Source organism: Anguilla rostrata, chromosome 3 (assembly GCF_018555375.3).
Source record: "Anguilla rostrata isolate EN2019 chromosome 3, ASM1855537v3, whole genome shotgun sequence".
In the NCBI taxonomy this organism is placed as follows: Eukaryota; Metazoa; Chordata; class Actinopteri; order Anguilliformes; family Anguillidae; genus Anguilla; species Anguilla rostrata.
This window is the reverse complement of record NC_057935.1, coordinates 9,813,043-9,828,613: the sequence shown is the minus strand read 5'-3', so window position 1 is coordinate 9,828,613 and position 15,571 is coordinate 9,813,043. Positions and strand designations below refer to the sequence as shown.

The following is a 15,571-nucleotide window of genomic DNA, read 5'->3' as shown; positions in this document are numbered from 1 at the left end:
CTGAGGGGGTCTGCAGCTTCCATCTGAAGCGGTGCAGCTCAGACTGAGGGGGTCTGCAGCTTCCATCTGAAGCGGTGCAGCTCAGACTGAGGGGGTCTGCAGCTTCCATCTGAAGCGGTGCAGCTCAGACTGAGGGGGTCTGCAGCTCCCATCTGAAGCGGTGCAGCTCTGACTGAGGGGGTCTGCAGCTCCATCTGAAGCGGTGCAGCTCAGACTGAGGGGTCTGCAGCTTCCATCTGAAGCGGTGCAGCTCTGACTGAGGGGTCTGCAGCTTCCATCTGAAGCGTGCAGCTCAGACTGAGGGGTCTGCAGCTCCCATCTGAAGCGGTGCAGCTCAGACTGAGGGGGTCTGCAGCTCCCATCTGAAGCGGTGCAGCTCAGACTGAGGGGGTCTGCAGCTCCCATCTGAAGCGGTGCAGCTCAGACTGAGGGGGTCTGCAGCTTCCATCTGAAGCAGTGCAGCTCAGACTGAGGGGGTCTGCAGCTTCCATCTGAAGCGGTGCAGCTCAGACTGAGGGGGTCTGCAGCTTCCATCTGAAGCGGTGCAGGGAGCTCGCATTCCAGCCCATTTAATCTGTCCCACATCGGCAAACTCAAACCGGAACTCGCAGTAAAAACATGATGAACCGATACTGCAGTGCAGACTAAGATGTAACGACCCTGCAGTTCAGTGCACACACATCTGTAACAGAGCTGCAGGGCACACAAATCTGTAACGATACCAGTGTTGACAATGCTGTAACACTGCAGGGCACACACATCTGTAACAGAGCCGCAGGGCACACACATCTGTAACAGCACTGCAGTACAGACAATGCTGCAACACTGCAGAGCACACAAATCTGAAACGCAATTGCAGTGTTCACATATCTGTAATGACTCTGCAGTACACACAAATCCGTAATGACTCTGCAGTACAGACAAAGCTGTAAGACTGCAGGGCACACAAATCTGTAACGCAATTGCAGTGTGCACATATCCGTAATGACTCTGCAGGGCTCATCATTGCGTGCTGGGGCTGACGGTGGGGCGGAAGCGCTGATCTGGGCTGAACGTTGCGTAAGCCCCCGCTGAGGCCCGGGACGAGGCGCAGAGGCACGCGGGTGCGTCACCGTGCCGTATGGATCGCTCCGGCACACCGCAGCCTCCTCCAGGCACGCCTCCTCCGTATCGGGAAGCATCGCCTCATCTGAGGCAAACGGACTGCGCGTCTCAGAACGAGGCGTCCCGCAGCGAGAGATAACGCTTCCGCTTGCCCACGGGACCCGCAGCTGCTCAATTAGCTCAGAAATGAGTCAGGGGAAGTCCATTCTCTGATAAACCCAGTGATACCACCATTAGTGAGCTGAGAGAGAGATACAGGCACACACAGACACACATACAGACACATGCACACAGACACACGCAGACACAGAGACACATACAGACACATGGACACAGACACACACACACAGACACACATACAGACACACACACACAAACACATGCACACAGAAACGCAGACACAGAGGCACACACAGACACACACAAACACATGCACACAGACACACGCAGACACAGAGGCACACACAGACACGCACATACAAACACATGCATAGACACAAGGACACACACAGACATACATACACACACACACACAGACACACACACACACACACACACACAGACTAACACACACACACACACACACACACAGAAAAGTGCAGTCAGAGAGGGGCAGGATGGTGGGAATGAGCATGCTGCAGTGCTAATGAGGCACTGTGGGACAGCACAGAGAGTGTGAGTGTGTGTGTGTGTGTGTGTGTGTGTGTGTGTGTGTGCGTCTGTGTGTGTGTGTGTGTGTGTGTGTGTGTGTGGTGCGTCTGTGTGTGTGTGTGTGTGTGTGTGTGTGTGTGTGTGTGTGTGTGATTTTCTTTGTGCGTGTGTGTGTGTGTGTCTGTGTCTGAGTGTGTGGTATGAGTGTGTGTGTGTGTGTGTGTGTGTGATTTTCTTTGTGCGTGTGTGTCTGTGTCTGAGTGTGTGGTATGAGTGTGTGTGTGTGTGTGTGTGTGTGTGTGTGATTTTCTTTGTGCGTGTGTGTGTGTGTGTCTGTGTCTGAGTGTGTGGTATGAGTGTGTGTGTGTGTGTGTGTGTGTGATTTTCTTTGTGCGTGTGTGTCTGTGTCTGAGTGTGTGGTATGAGTGTGTGTGTGTGTGTTTGTGTGTGATTTTCTTTGTGCGTGTGTGTGTGTGTCTGTGTCTGAGTGTGTGGTATGAGTGTGTGTGTGTGTGTGTGTGTGTGATTTTCTTTGTGCGTGTGTGTGTGTGTCTGTGTCTGAGTGTGTGGTATGAGTGTGTGTGTGTGTGTGTTTGTGTGTGATTTTCTTTGTGCGTGTGTGTGTGTCTGTGTCTGAGTGTGTGGTATGAGTGTGTGTGTGTGTGATTTTCTTTGTGCGTGTGTGTGTGTGTCTGTGTCTGAGTGTGTGGTATGAGTGTGTGTGTGTGTGTGATTTTCTTTGTGCGTGCGTGTGTGTGTCTGTGTCTGAGTGTGTGGTATGAGTGTGTGTGTGTGTGTGTGTGTGTGATTTTCTTTGTGCGTGTGTGTGTGTGTCTGTGTCTGAGTGTGTGGTATGTGTGTGTTTGTGTGTGATTTTCTTTGTGCGTGTGTGTGTGTGTCTGTGTCTGAGTGTGTGGTATGAGTGTGTGTGTGTGTGTGTGTTTGTGTGTGATTTTCTTTGTGCGTGTGTGTGTGTGTCTGAGTGTGTGGTGTGTGTGCGTCTGTGTGTGTTTGTGTGTGTCTGTGTCTGAGTGTGTGGCATGTGTGTGTGTTTGTGTGTGATTTTCTTTGTGCGTGTGTGTGTCTGTGTCTGAGTGTGTGGCGTGTGTGTGTGTGTGTTTGTGTGTGTGTGTGTGTGTGTGTGTTTGTGTGTGATTTTCTTTGTGCGTTTGTGTGTGTGTCTGGGTCTGAGTGTGTGGTATGTGTGTGTGTGTGTTGTTTTTATTGGAGTTGGGACACTGTGTCTTTCAGACAAAGAGAAGGTCTCGATCCAGCTCCAGGCAGACGTACACATCGTGATCAGCTGACACACTGTGAAGCGTGATAGAACGCTGGACTGATACCGAATTTGAGCAGGTGTGCACAAGACATAATGTCCTAAAAGGGGCAGTTCACCCAAAAATAAAATGAAGGCATGTTTCCACTTACACAGAGCGCCATCTATCCATCCCGATAGATTTAGAGGGATAAACAGCAGGCTGGGTACGTTCATTTCACTTTTTGGTGAACTATCCCTTTAAAACAAAAATATGAAAATGTTCCTCAAGAGGGAGAGTTGGAAGGAAAACCTACGTGTGGGCTTGGCGTACCACAGCAGTATGTGCGTCTTATATCTGTACGTGGTTTCTGGGTGTGTAAGAATGCCACAGCAGCCTAGGTATGTGCAACTGCGCTGTGGTCTTACAGGCAGTGTGGAAACTGAGATGTATTTATAGAAGGGGAAACTGGTTCTGGTGAAATTCACATATTTACACCCTCTGTCAGCAATTGGGGGTACAAATAGTATGATTGTTTTTGCGGGTGCAATAGTGACAGTCACTAGGGGAAGGTGGAAAGCAGACACACAGGGGTTTTTAGGGGGCAGTGTCGTCCGTTTATTTAAAAAACTGTCTGTTTGCTTTTCCTTGGTTATTCTGCATGTTCTTTCCAGGTTTTCTCCCTCCTGTAAATAATTCCTTCGCTTTATTTACGAGACCCAAACCAATATTTACATGTACTTGGAAGTCACTGGCTGGATGTCCATCGGCCAGCGCTATATGGAAGTCTGCTTCGCTAATACCAGAACAAATGCACAGCACCCTCCGCTGGACAGCCCGTTTCAGGACGTACTGTATGAGTGAGAGGAGTGTGTGCGTGTGTGTGTGTGTGTGTGTATGTCTGCATGCACAAGCACCACAGTGAAAATGCAATTAAAATACGTGGCTACTCAAATGAGAACAGAGAATAAGTTCTCCATGGATACCACAATAGATCCCTTACAGAAAGAGCACATATCCACTGAACCTGCACACAGAGGTCATGCGAGAGGTTGGGAGGTGATCGCATCACAGGGGGGTGTGGCTCCCCCAGGACGTGGGCGGGGCTCCCGCTGGGTGTGGGTGTGACTCACCAGCTTGCCGTGGACCTCTCTTCCTCCTGAAGGCAGCTCCGGACTGCAGCGCCTCCAGCAGGCCATCCATGATACCCGTCTCGTCTCCCTCTGAACACACACACACACAGAAGCATGCAGTCAGGCACCACGCAGAAGGGAATGCGTCCTGTTCGCCCGGGCGGCTCTCAATAAAGCTTGGGCTGTTCAAACCTGGCCGTGTCACAGTTTCTATGGCGACGGGATAAAATGGCCGCTTGGCTGTGAGCAGTGGGGTGTGTGAATCCGGATTTCACAGCCGGCGTTGTGAAAGAACAGGAGAGCAGCCTACTGTCAGCATGCTGAGGTGCGCTGCCCCGGAAGAACCTCCATTTCAGTAAAGCACCCGTGTCATTCTGGCTCTTAAACATGCCACACTATTTCAGACTTACAAAAGAAGACATAATACCATACAGAAGCAGGTACTGAGAACATCACTACTATATCCTTTATAAACTTTGAATGAGTGGAAAATTAGAAATCAAATCAGTCCATCAAATCTGACGCGGATCTATATGGTTAAACTTTTGCATTATTAATAGTTAAACAGACACTGGAAAAACATACACTCGGACAAATTTATGCGCCTGTTTTTATTCTGCAAAATGTTATTTAGTCCTCACTCTCACATACTTAAATTATTTAAAGCTTGAATCTGCAATCTGCGTCTGTATCATACACCATCTTCCAATCCAGAGAGGACAACCAGGGAACTGTTCTTATACAGGACCGATACAGCATATCACCCCAGGATATATGAGTTTCTGTGAATATGTACGTAGATAAATGAAGAAAACACAAAGAGCTAGTAAGAGAGGAAGAAAGAAGAGGGGGAGAGAGGAAGATGGGGAAAGGGGAGAGTGAGGGAGGGATGTTGCTCTCTCTTTTAATCCCATTACTCAAGGGACCTGCTCTTCTTCCTCCCACACGCCCCCCCCCCCTCCTCTTTTCATCAGTGAACACAGAGGGGTAAAAATGGCTGGACTGGGGCGCCCCCTATCTTTACCTCTGTAACAGGAAATCAACCTGTCACATCAGCACAGTGGCCACTTTAAGCACAGTAACCTACATGAGCAGTGACCTACTTACACTACACTGCCGTTAATGGTGCCTGGGGCGTGCGCGCTCGTACACACACACACACACACACACACTAACCCTAATCTACCCACCCACCACTGTGTACACGTGAGCACAAACACCCCCATACATATACACAAACATACACACACACACACACACACACACACCGTCACACCGGCCTCATTCCCACACTCACAGCTGGGATTAGGATTTTAATGGAATAAGTCGCTGGGCTTTAATATCTGAGGTGAGACTCTCTTTCCAGGACACAGATAGCAGAGACTCCCCTGAGCAAAGCCCTCAGCTGCTGCTAAATCTGAGGGACTGAATGGAGATCAGCACCTGAGCCCACTGCTGCAGTACACACACTCACACACTCACACACACACAAACACATACACGCTCACACACACAGATACACACACACTCACACACACACATACACACACATACAGACACACACACACACTCACACGCTCACACACACACACTCACTCACTCACACACACACACACACAGACACACACACACACAGACACACACATACACTCACACACTCACACACACACTCACACACTCACTCACACGCTCACACACACACTCACACACACACATACACATACAGACACACACACACACTCACATACACACACATACAGACACACACTCACACACGCTCACACGTTCACACACACACAGACACACACACACTCACACGCTCACACACACACAGACACACACATACAGACACACACACACACACACATACGCCCACACACACATACAGACACACACACATACAGACACACACAGACACAGACGCACACACACACACATACAAAGACACAGACACACACACACACAGACACACACAGACACAGACACAGACACAGACACACACACACACACACGTACACGCACACGCACAGGGCAGTTTAGGATGTTTTATTGGGTCAAAGTGAGGACATAATCCTCCTGACAGACTGACGGTCGGATCAAAGCGGATCAGGAGCAGCAATCAGACCAAGAACAACAGCAGAGATGCAGATACAGCCTGTATGACTGCGCCTGTGCTGGGGTCAAACACACATACGGGACAGGGCTGGTGTGTGTGTGTGTGTGTGTGTGTGTGTATATGTGCGAGTGTATGTGTGTGTGTGTGTGTATGTGCGTGTGTCTATGTGTGAGTGCATGTGTGTGTGTGTGTATGTATGTATGTGTGTGCGTGTGTGTCTACGTGCGTGAGTGTATGTGTGTCTGGCTGTGTGCGTGTGTCAGAGAGAGTGTATGTGTGTGTGTGTCTGAGAGAGATTGTATGTGTGTCCGGCTGTGTGTGTGTGTGTGTGTCAGAGAGAGAATGTATATGTGTGTGTCTGAGGGAGAGGGAGAGGGAGAGGGAGAGAGAGCCTGTGACACACTGATCTACATCCTAGCCGTAGAGTATCTCTAGGCTATGGGCTTGTGTACAGTAGAGTACAGTAAACAGCAGGGCAGAGATAAGAGTGTTGTTAAAGTGAGGGGTGTGTGGGGGTACACAGAGAGGACGCGGGCAGGCAGATGGCTTTAATTATCTCCATTCTGAGTGGAGGAGGTTAAAGGTTTTAAGCCTCCGTGGCCTCAGTAGAGATTAGCGCTGCATGGAACTCCCCCTCCCCCACCTTCCCACTAAACAGGCACCAGATGGGCGCAGGCATCACCCTGCATCACGCAACGGGAAGTCAACAACACAACAGGGGACCGACAGAATTAAATACGGCTCGCATGCACCACCCTGTGGCCGGAAAGTGGAACTGCGGCCGCGCATCCCGGTTTTGCTCTCGGGAAATGAATCTGGTACATGCCCGCGGTGCTTACGTAAAAAGCATGTTTATGTACGGCCTCTGGGACGCGGATAAAAACACACGTGTTTGTGTGGTCCACTTTCCAGGATGAGCTTAAATCATATGCATGTAAGTGCCCAGCGGAGGAAGCCATTGACCCTATTCTCTACTGCCGTGACCCACTAACCTGAAAATGTGAAAATATGACATCGACATCCTCCGGCCTATATCCAATACAACGCTCAGCTCTGTGTGCTCGGAAAGTGTGATGAGTATTGATATATCCTAACAGCCAATATTTGACCTTATGAATGAACATACTGCCTTAAGTTATGATACTAAATATATTACATACGTATGAACTAGCAATGATGGCTTGCCCCCTTCCTCTGGACACAAACAACCATTCTAGTCTGGATTCAGGCAAATAAACACTGATAAAAAGACACTGCTTCTTTTTTTACTGTAACTTTAGTCCCCTCCTGTACTGAGAAATTCAGAGAGACAGGCCTCCCTACCTGAAGGTGGATACAGTGAGTCACGGCAATAAGAATAAACATATATCACAATGCAGAACTACAGGAATCCCTTCCACTCCTTTCACTCACTGAAGTCAGCCCTGAGATAAGGAAGGAAACAGCCGTGGGAACAGAGACTGGAACTCTCGTTCTCTCGATAGCACGTCCTTATACCATACAACCCAGCCTGAGCTGTGCCAGCGTCCTGGGCTGAAGGGGTTAACAGACGCTTTGCTCAGAAACCACAGGACGGCGTGATGGGAAGCAGTGTGATCCTGTAAGAGAAGCGTGCGCCTGTACGCACTGGAGCACCCTCACATACCAACAACACTGGCATCTAGTGGTCACAGGCAGGAACTGCCCTCGTCCCACATCTGAATACTGCTGCTCTCAAGCCCAGTAGCCATTCAGCAACACACACTCAGAGTCACGTGGCTCAGGAAGGGAGATTTTAGCCTTGCCATCTGCACAGACTGAGGTCGAAGGTTGCAGGTTCAAGTCCTTTGTGGGACAATGCTGTTGTAGCCTTTAGTGCTTACTCTAAATTACTTCAGCAAATGCCCAAAATGGGAGCAACTCACGCTGGTTAAGGGCAAGTGCAAACAAACACATATCAGTCATAACACCACTGCTGAGCAACAGAGAAATATGGCTGCCCTATGTAGCATTCAATACATAATTCAAAATAATATTTTATTAGTATAGCATTATAATGTAAAGATACATTACATTAAATATCTAAGGCTATGAATTAAATACCAGTAACTACATATTTATAATTAGTATTACTAACAATAGTAATAAAAATTATAATAAGCAGTAGTAATAGTAGTAAATAGTAATTATACATATATTATAATTTATATGTACATATCATCATTGTTATTATTGCTAGCATTATTATAATTATGTTACTGAAAATAATGATGATATAGATTTTTGATATTAGTGTTGTCATACAGTTCTATAAGACCTATCACACATGGAACTTCTGGACACTGAAAACAATGCCTGTGTCTCTATCATTTTCTCTCACCTATCCTGTTCCAGACTGCTGCAGGGACAGACGGTCCTCATGCTTTCTACAGGAGTCTGAGAGCTGGACACTGTGCCAGTATCACCCCGACAACAGGCCCCCCTGACACATCCAAACCAAACATCCCATTTCATTCTGCTGCCCTTGTAATAAACAATGATCTCCTCACTCACATAAAAACAGCCAGTGTGGAATTGCTTATCTTAGGGGTCTGTGATCTCATGTCCGAGAGGACATTCTGTCCTGCCCTTCCTATTTGTGGAAGCTTTTCTCTGTACTTGCTTTCTGTGATTAAACTGGCTGACTGTGTTTAGCAAGACGGTTTATGTGATTTTTATTACTTGGTTGTGTGTTTTGGGAGAGCGATTCTGTGATTAGACATACTCCTGTGAGCTCAGAGAGGGTTTCTGTGATTAAACGCTCTCCTGTGAGATCAGAGGGGGCTCCAAATCAGGGTGTTTTCATCATAGTGCTGAAGCCTCAAATCAGGGTGTTTTCATCATAGTGCTGAAGCCTCAAATCAGGGTGTTTTCATGGGCTATAAATCAGGGTATTATTAGCATTGTGCTGGTATTATTAGCATTGTGTGAGGGCGTGGCATGTGCTGACAGACTGGAGGATGCCCTCTGCCGTACCGGAGCGGGGACACAGGAACTTCAGGAGCGGAAACCCCAAACTCCTCCACCCCCTCCCCTCCCCTCCGCCCCCTCCCCCATCTCTCACTGCATGCGCAAATTATTCATCTCCTCAGCCGAGCAGGAAATGGAGCAGACGGAAAAACAACAGCTCCTCACAGGAAAGCAGCAGCTCATTCTCATTGTGTTTCTAAACTAGACTCTGTGCAACCTGAGACTCTGCGTTTCCACCAGCCTGTGTTTGGGGGGGTGGGGGTGGGGGGGTAATGTTAATCACAGCACTCTCACACTCTCAGGGAGAACTGGTAACAAACTCATACATAAAGCAGAGAGAGAGAGAGAGAGAGAGAGAGGGGGGAGAGAGAGGGAGAGAGAGAGACAGACAGAGACAGATCCCAGGCCTTACGTCAGGGTGCGAGGGAAAGCACGCGCTTCTGGGAATCGGACAGGAAGTGAAGGATGTGGCGTGAGGGCTCATGCAAAGCGGGGGCTGGTGCGGTATGCAAACCATCCAGCACAGGTGTGCCGGCCCCCTTTCCTCTCCGAGAGGAGCGTAAACAACACCCCTCCTCCGCGGGTGAGCTTTCTCAAAAAAGACGCTCGCCCTCAGAGTTAATGCTAGAGAGATTAACTGCATATCCTCTCCTGGTCTGCTGTAAAGTGAAACTGTCTCCAGAGTAACCCTCTTTACAGGCTGGAGGAGTGTGTGTCTGAAATGCAGTCATAAGTTTAAGGAGGAGAAAGGTTTTCCAGAATGTTCCTTTTAGAGCGTCTAAAAGGAGCTGGAGGGGGGAGGACGGAGGAAAGTCTGACACGACACAGCTATGGAATGAGAAACAGAGAAGAGGAAGGGGGGGGAGGGTGGCTGGCAGGGGCCAGTGTGACTGAGGCGATCCAGGAGGTGGGGGGGCTGAGGCAGACCACAGGCTTGGGGGGGGGCAGCAGGGACGAGAGGCATGAGGGGCTGCAGGGGAGGTTCAGGGGTATGACTGACAGAGCCAGGGGTTTGAGGTTAGGGGTTTCAGCGGGAAAGCTTGTGATTGGCTGCTGAGCTGGCAGAGCGAGGGCACTATGGGTTTGAAGGGGAAGCGGGAGTGTTTCTGATTGGTTGCTTAAATCTCTGTGTGATGGGAAACAGATGTTGGGGAAAGGGGGGCGCAATGTGTGTGTGCTCCGCTCAGCCAAAAACACTGGCGCATGCCCCAAATATGAGCGGCTACCAACATAAACACACGCTGCTACCTCTTCAGTATGAACCGAAGTCAGAACAGAACGAACCGTCACTACTACAAACATAGCTACCAGGGTAAACACGCACTGTTACCACTATGAACACAAACTTCCACCATTGCGACATGAGGTGTGTGTGCTTGTGACTGAATGTGTGTTTAAGTGACTCTGTATGTGTGTGTGTGCGTGAGTGTGTGTGCATGCATGTGTGCGAGTGAGAGTGTGTGTGTGTGTGTGTGTGCGGGCGAGTAAGAGTGTATGTGTATCTCAGTGACTGTGGGTGAGTGTGTGTATCTGTGTATGGATGAGTGATTGTAAATATTAAGTCATTAATACTTGTGCAAATATAGCTGCTCTCACCTCCAGAGAGCAAGACACGGTCTGCAGGGTCCAGTTAAAAACTCAATCTAACTTTTCTCATTACACAACTTCCCCTCTTTCACAATAAAAGCACTAAAACCCAGTCCCTACTCTCAGATACAACATTCAGCCTCCAATATCACCTCCCATATAACCTTATAAAAATATATAAATCACACTTGGACATGTGGAGTCAGGATGTTCCTTCCGGCCCTGGCTGTTGCAAAAGGCTTAAGCTGGACACGGACCAGCACAGAATTCTGTGGATCAATCCGGACCATGAGGACCGACCGGAGAAGCTTCTCAAATAAACAAGAATATGACCGGAACCGCTGCTCCTCTGTTACAGGGATTAGTACCCTTCACTCCCCCGTCCCTAAGGAGTGGAGATTAACGGATCTCACAGCACTGCTCTCTGTGACAAGGGCCAGAACAGAACCGCAGGTCCAACGCTGCAGCGGCGTTTCTCCACAGACAAAAATGGCTCTCTGGTTCTCCTCATCTCCTTCAAACACTTCTCATCTCCATTAGACTTTTAAAACACGAGCTTCTTTGGCACACTTGCACTGATCTCTTTTTATTGTGGATTTTTATGGCAGGAGATAAACAGCGTAAAGAATGATATCTACAGATAGGACAGCTGCACTTTCCAAGGCTGAACGAAAACAAGCCTTCCCCACGTCAGACGCCAGCGCCGCGGTCAAAAAATGAACCCTGAGCTCCCCCAAGTGGAGCACAGGAGAACTGCAGCTGCAGAGCGGAGAAAGCGGACCGGTGATCTTCCAGCCCTCTCGTTGGCTGAGGGCCTCATCAGCAATCAGCGGTCATTAGGCACGGTTAAGTTGACCGCGCGAGGACGTGTAAAATAAAACAGGCCCGCAACCGCAGACCATTAGCGCTGGTGAAACGGCCGCAGCCACTGGAGCCTCTAAACCTGTGTTTACAGATCCGAGCTGTTTATCAGATGTGAGTGTGGTGTGTATATTTTACAAGGAATGGGGGGGGGGGGGGGGGGGGGTCACATCCCGCGCTTCAGGGCCTGCCTCTCTGATACTTAAGTGCTGTTTTAACGAGGCTTAACGTCAGAGAAGACGACCTCCCTTCAGACTCAGATCTGGTGGCTTATGAAACGGACTGGACAGGGTTTTGGTGCGGTGCATGCTGGGATGTGTAGTCCCTACGGTACCTGCGTTGATGTCCAGCATCTGGCTCTTCTTGGCCTTCTCCTCCTTCTCCTTCTCAGCCTTCTCCTTCGCCAGCTTCGCCCGGCGGATCTTCTCCTCCGCCTCCTTCCTCCTCTGGTTGTCCTTCACCGCTTGCTGAAGGACAGGGAGAGGAGAGGGTGAGGGGGAGGGGGAGCGTTTCATCTCCCAAAACATGCTGTCCAGAGCACAGAAACACTGGTTGTCCATTAATCATCTACCACACACAGACGGGAGATAGATTTCTGTGCTGTTGACAGGCTGATCACAAAGAGAGCTGTGTGAACACAGTATTTGCCATTATCTCTTCTCTCATTTAAACTGCCATCGGTTTTACCCCCAAAGGGCCTCTGAAACTCACAGGAACAAGAATTATTCCACTGTGTGTGTGTTGGGCTGATGCCAACATTACTGTTTATTTTGTAGTTTTAGAGGGCAATCTGCAGTTAGCTGATGAACTTACTGTTTGTTTTACTGTTTGGTTGTAGGCTGTTTCAGAGATTTGTGTGTGTGTGTGTGTGTGTGTGTGTGTGTGTGAGCGTGTGTGTGTGTGTGTGTGTGTGTGTGTGTGTGTGTGTGTGTGTGTGAGAGATGTGTGTGTGTGTGTGTGTGAGTGTGTGTGTGTGAGCGTGTGTGTGTGTGTGTGTGTGAGTGTGTGTGTGTGTGTGAGTGTGTTGTGTGTGTGTGTGTGTGTGTGTGTGTGTGTGTGTGAGCGAGTGTGTGTGAGTGTGTGTGAGTGTGTGTGTGTGAGCGTGTGTGTGAGTGTGCATATACTGTATGTGCACATGTATATGTGTGTAGTGATCTGGCTGACTCCCAGGATGAGCACAAAGCAGGCTGGCTCCATTGTACTGCATTACTATACAGTAAGCAGAGAGAAGACTCGCTCACCATCTGCACCTCAGCCTCACAGAGGAGGAGGGTGTGACATCACCTGCAGGTGCACAGGGGGAGGCCATGCCAAGCACATCCCCCACACACACCTGCCTGTCTGTCTGTCTGCCTGTCTGTCTGCCTGCCTGTCTTTCTGTCTGTCCGTCCGTCCGTCCATCCGCCTGCCAGTCTGTCTGTCTGTCTGTACGTGCTACATTTCAGACGTGTGAAATATAGCACAGCTCCAGGGAATGCCTTCACAGTAAATTCTAAAACAATCTCTTTCTCTCTCTCTCACATTCACACACACACACACACGCCTTACACTTCTCTCTTTTGTGTCTGTCATGCTCTCACATGAAGCACTGCCTATTTTTGCCTCCCTCAGTGGAAGTTCTTTGACCCAGACCTTCAAAGTAAACAAAATGAACGACTCTTTGTCTTCTTCCAAGGACAGCTTGTTGTGTGTGTGATGGCTTTCAGAAACTGTGCAAGTCTTATCAGAGTTTCGGGAAAAAGGCCCAGATGGATCATTGCCCTTGAGTGTGTGAGTGTGTGTGTGTTTGTGTGTGTGTGTGTGTGCGTGCATACAGTAAGTATGTGTGCCCTTGTTGTCCTGTAACCTCAATATTTGTATTAGTTAATGTTTCCATAGATCCCCAGCTGCCTCACAAAGACCCACTATTCAGAAAGTTTTGCTAAGCAAACAGGCAGAGCTGGTTTGCATGTTGCATGTAAACAAGAGAAGGCTGAGAATCATCGTGAAGCTCCAGCCTGTTTCTGCCAAACCCAGGAGACAATCGAGTTTGAATCCACACAATGCCTCCGCTTTGTCTTCCCATCATAAAAGGGTTCGGCTGCTCACCTGGAACATGTTGCAGAAGTTATTGAGGTCGCCGAAGAACTCTTCGACCGAAATCTTCTTGGGGTCGAAGACGAAGTACTTCCCCAGCTCCTCGTACTGCTTCTCCATGCTCTTGTGCATGAGGTCCACCTTCTCATACTGCTCCCGCGCTACGCTAACAAAGCTGTGCTCAAAGGGTTAAAGAGCCTCCACACTGAGGAACAGCAGGCCTTACATACATACAACCACAACCGCAAATATCAAACTCAACGCAACCACAGCCTTAAATATCAAACTCAACTCAATCACAGCCTTAAATATCAAACTCAACGCAACCACAGCCTTAAATATCGAGCTCAACACAACCACAGCCTTAAATATCGAACTCAACACAACAGCAGCCTTAAATATCGAATTCAACACAACAGCAGCCTTAAATATCAAACTCAACTCAACCACAGCCTTAAATATCAAACTCAACTCAACCACAGCCTTAAATATCGAACTCAACACAACCACAGCCTTAAATATCAAACTCAAATCAACCGCAGCCTTAAATATCAAACTCAACTCAACCACAGCCTTAAATATCAAACTCAATACACCAGCAGCCTTAAATATCTAATCCTTGCCCACCATCTTTAACTGTTTTTGTGTATGGGCTGTACCAGGCAACCACAGGAACAACCTCAGCTCACAGAACTGTTAAAGTGAGCTGACCGTAAACACACAGAGCCTCTGAGCGCTACGGCTAACAGGAGCTGACCATAAGCACACAGAGCCTCTGAGCGCTACGGCTAACAGGAGCTGACCGTAAACACACAGAGCCTCTCAGCGCTACGGCTAACAGGAGCTGACCATAAGCACACAGAGCCTCTGAGCGCTACGGCTAACAGGAGCTGACCGTAAACACACAGAGCCTCTCAGCACTACGGCTAACAGGAGCTGACCATAAACACACAGAGCCTCTCAGCGCTACGGCTAACAGGAGCTGACCGTAAACACACAGAGCCTCTCAGCGCTACGGCTAACAGGAGCTGACCATAAACACACAGAGCCTCTCAGCGCTACGGCTAACAGGAGCTGACCGTAAACACACAGAGCCTCTCAGCGCTACGGCTAACAGGAGCTGACCATAAACACACAGAGCCTCTCAGCGCTACGGCTAACAGGAGCTGACCAAAACACAGAGCCTCTCAGCCTACGGCTAACAGGAGCTGACCGTAAACACACAGAGCCTCTCAGCGCTACGGCTAACAGGAGCTGACCATAAACACACAGAGCCTCTCAGCGCTAGGCTAACAGAGCTGACCTAAACACACAGAGCCTCTCAGTGTACGGCTAACAGGAGCTGACCATAGACACACAGAGCCTCTCAGCGCTACGGCTAACAGGAGCTGACCGTAAACACACAGAGCCTCTCAGCGCTACGGCTAACAGGAGCTGACCGTAAACACACAGAGCCTCTCAGCGCTACGGCTAACAGGAGCTGACCATAAGCACACAGAGCCTCTCAGCGCTACGGCTAACAGGAGCTGACCATAAACACACACAGCCTCTCAGCGCTACGGCTAACAGGAGCTGACCGTAAGCACACAGAGCCTCTCAGCGCTACGGCTAACAGGAGCTGACCATAAACACACAGAGCCTCCAAGCGCTACAGCTAACAGAAGGCCAATCTTCACTGAAGGTTAGCCCTGTATGGCGACGGCTCCCGCATTCTGGGAGGCCGTTTTAAACGTTCCCGCGGCACGCGGTCCGGTGGGGACCTCGGTACGGGGCACACAGCACCCTCTGTGACGCCGGGG

General features: G+C 49.3%; 1 protein-coding gene across 1 annotated transcript in view; it reads right to left on the bottom strand.

Moving 5' to 3' along the window:
- LOC135250058 (protein diaphanous homolog 1) overlaps window positions 1-15,571 on the bottom strand; it is a 35,567-nt gene that overhangs the window by 12,832 nt on the left and 7,164 nt on the right. The window contains exons 7-9 of the mRNA XM_064325895.1: window positions 13,785-13,950; window positions 12,031-12,163; window positions 4,145-4,234 (exon numbers count right to left, since the gene is read on the bottom strand). Of these exons, the coding sequence (XP_064181965.1) occupies window positions 4,145-4,234; window positions 12,031-12,163; window positions 13,785-13,950 (389 nt within the window). The remainder of the gene's footprint in view (window positions 1-4,144; window positions 4,235-12,030; window positions 12,164-13,784; window positions 13,951-15,571) is intronic.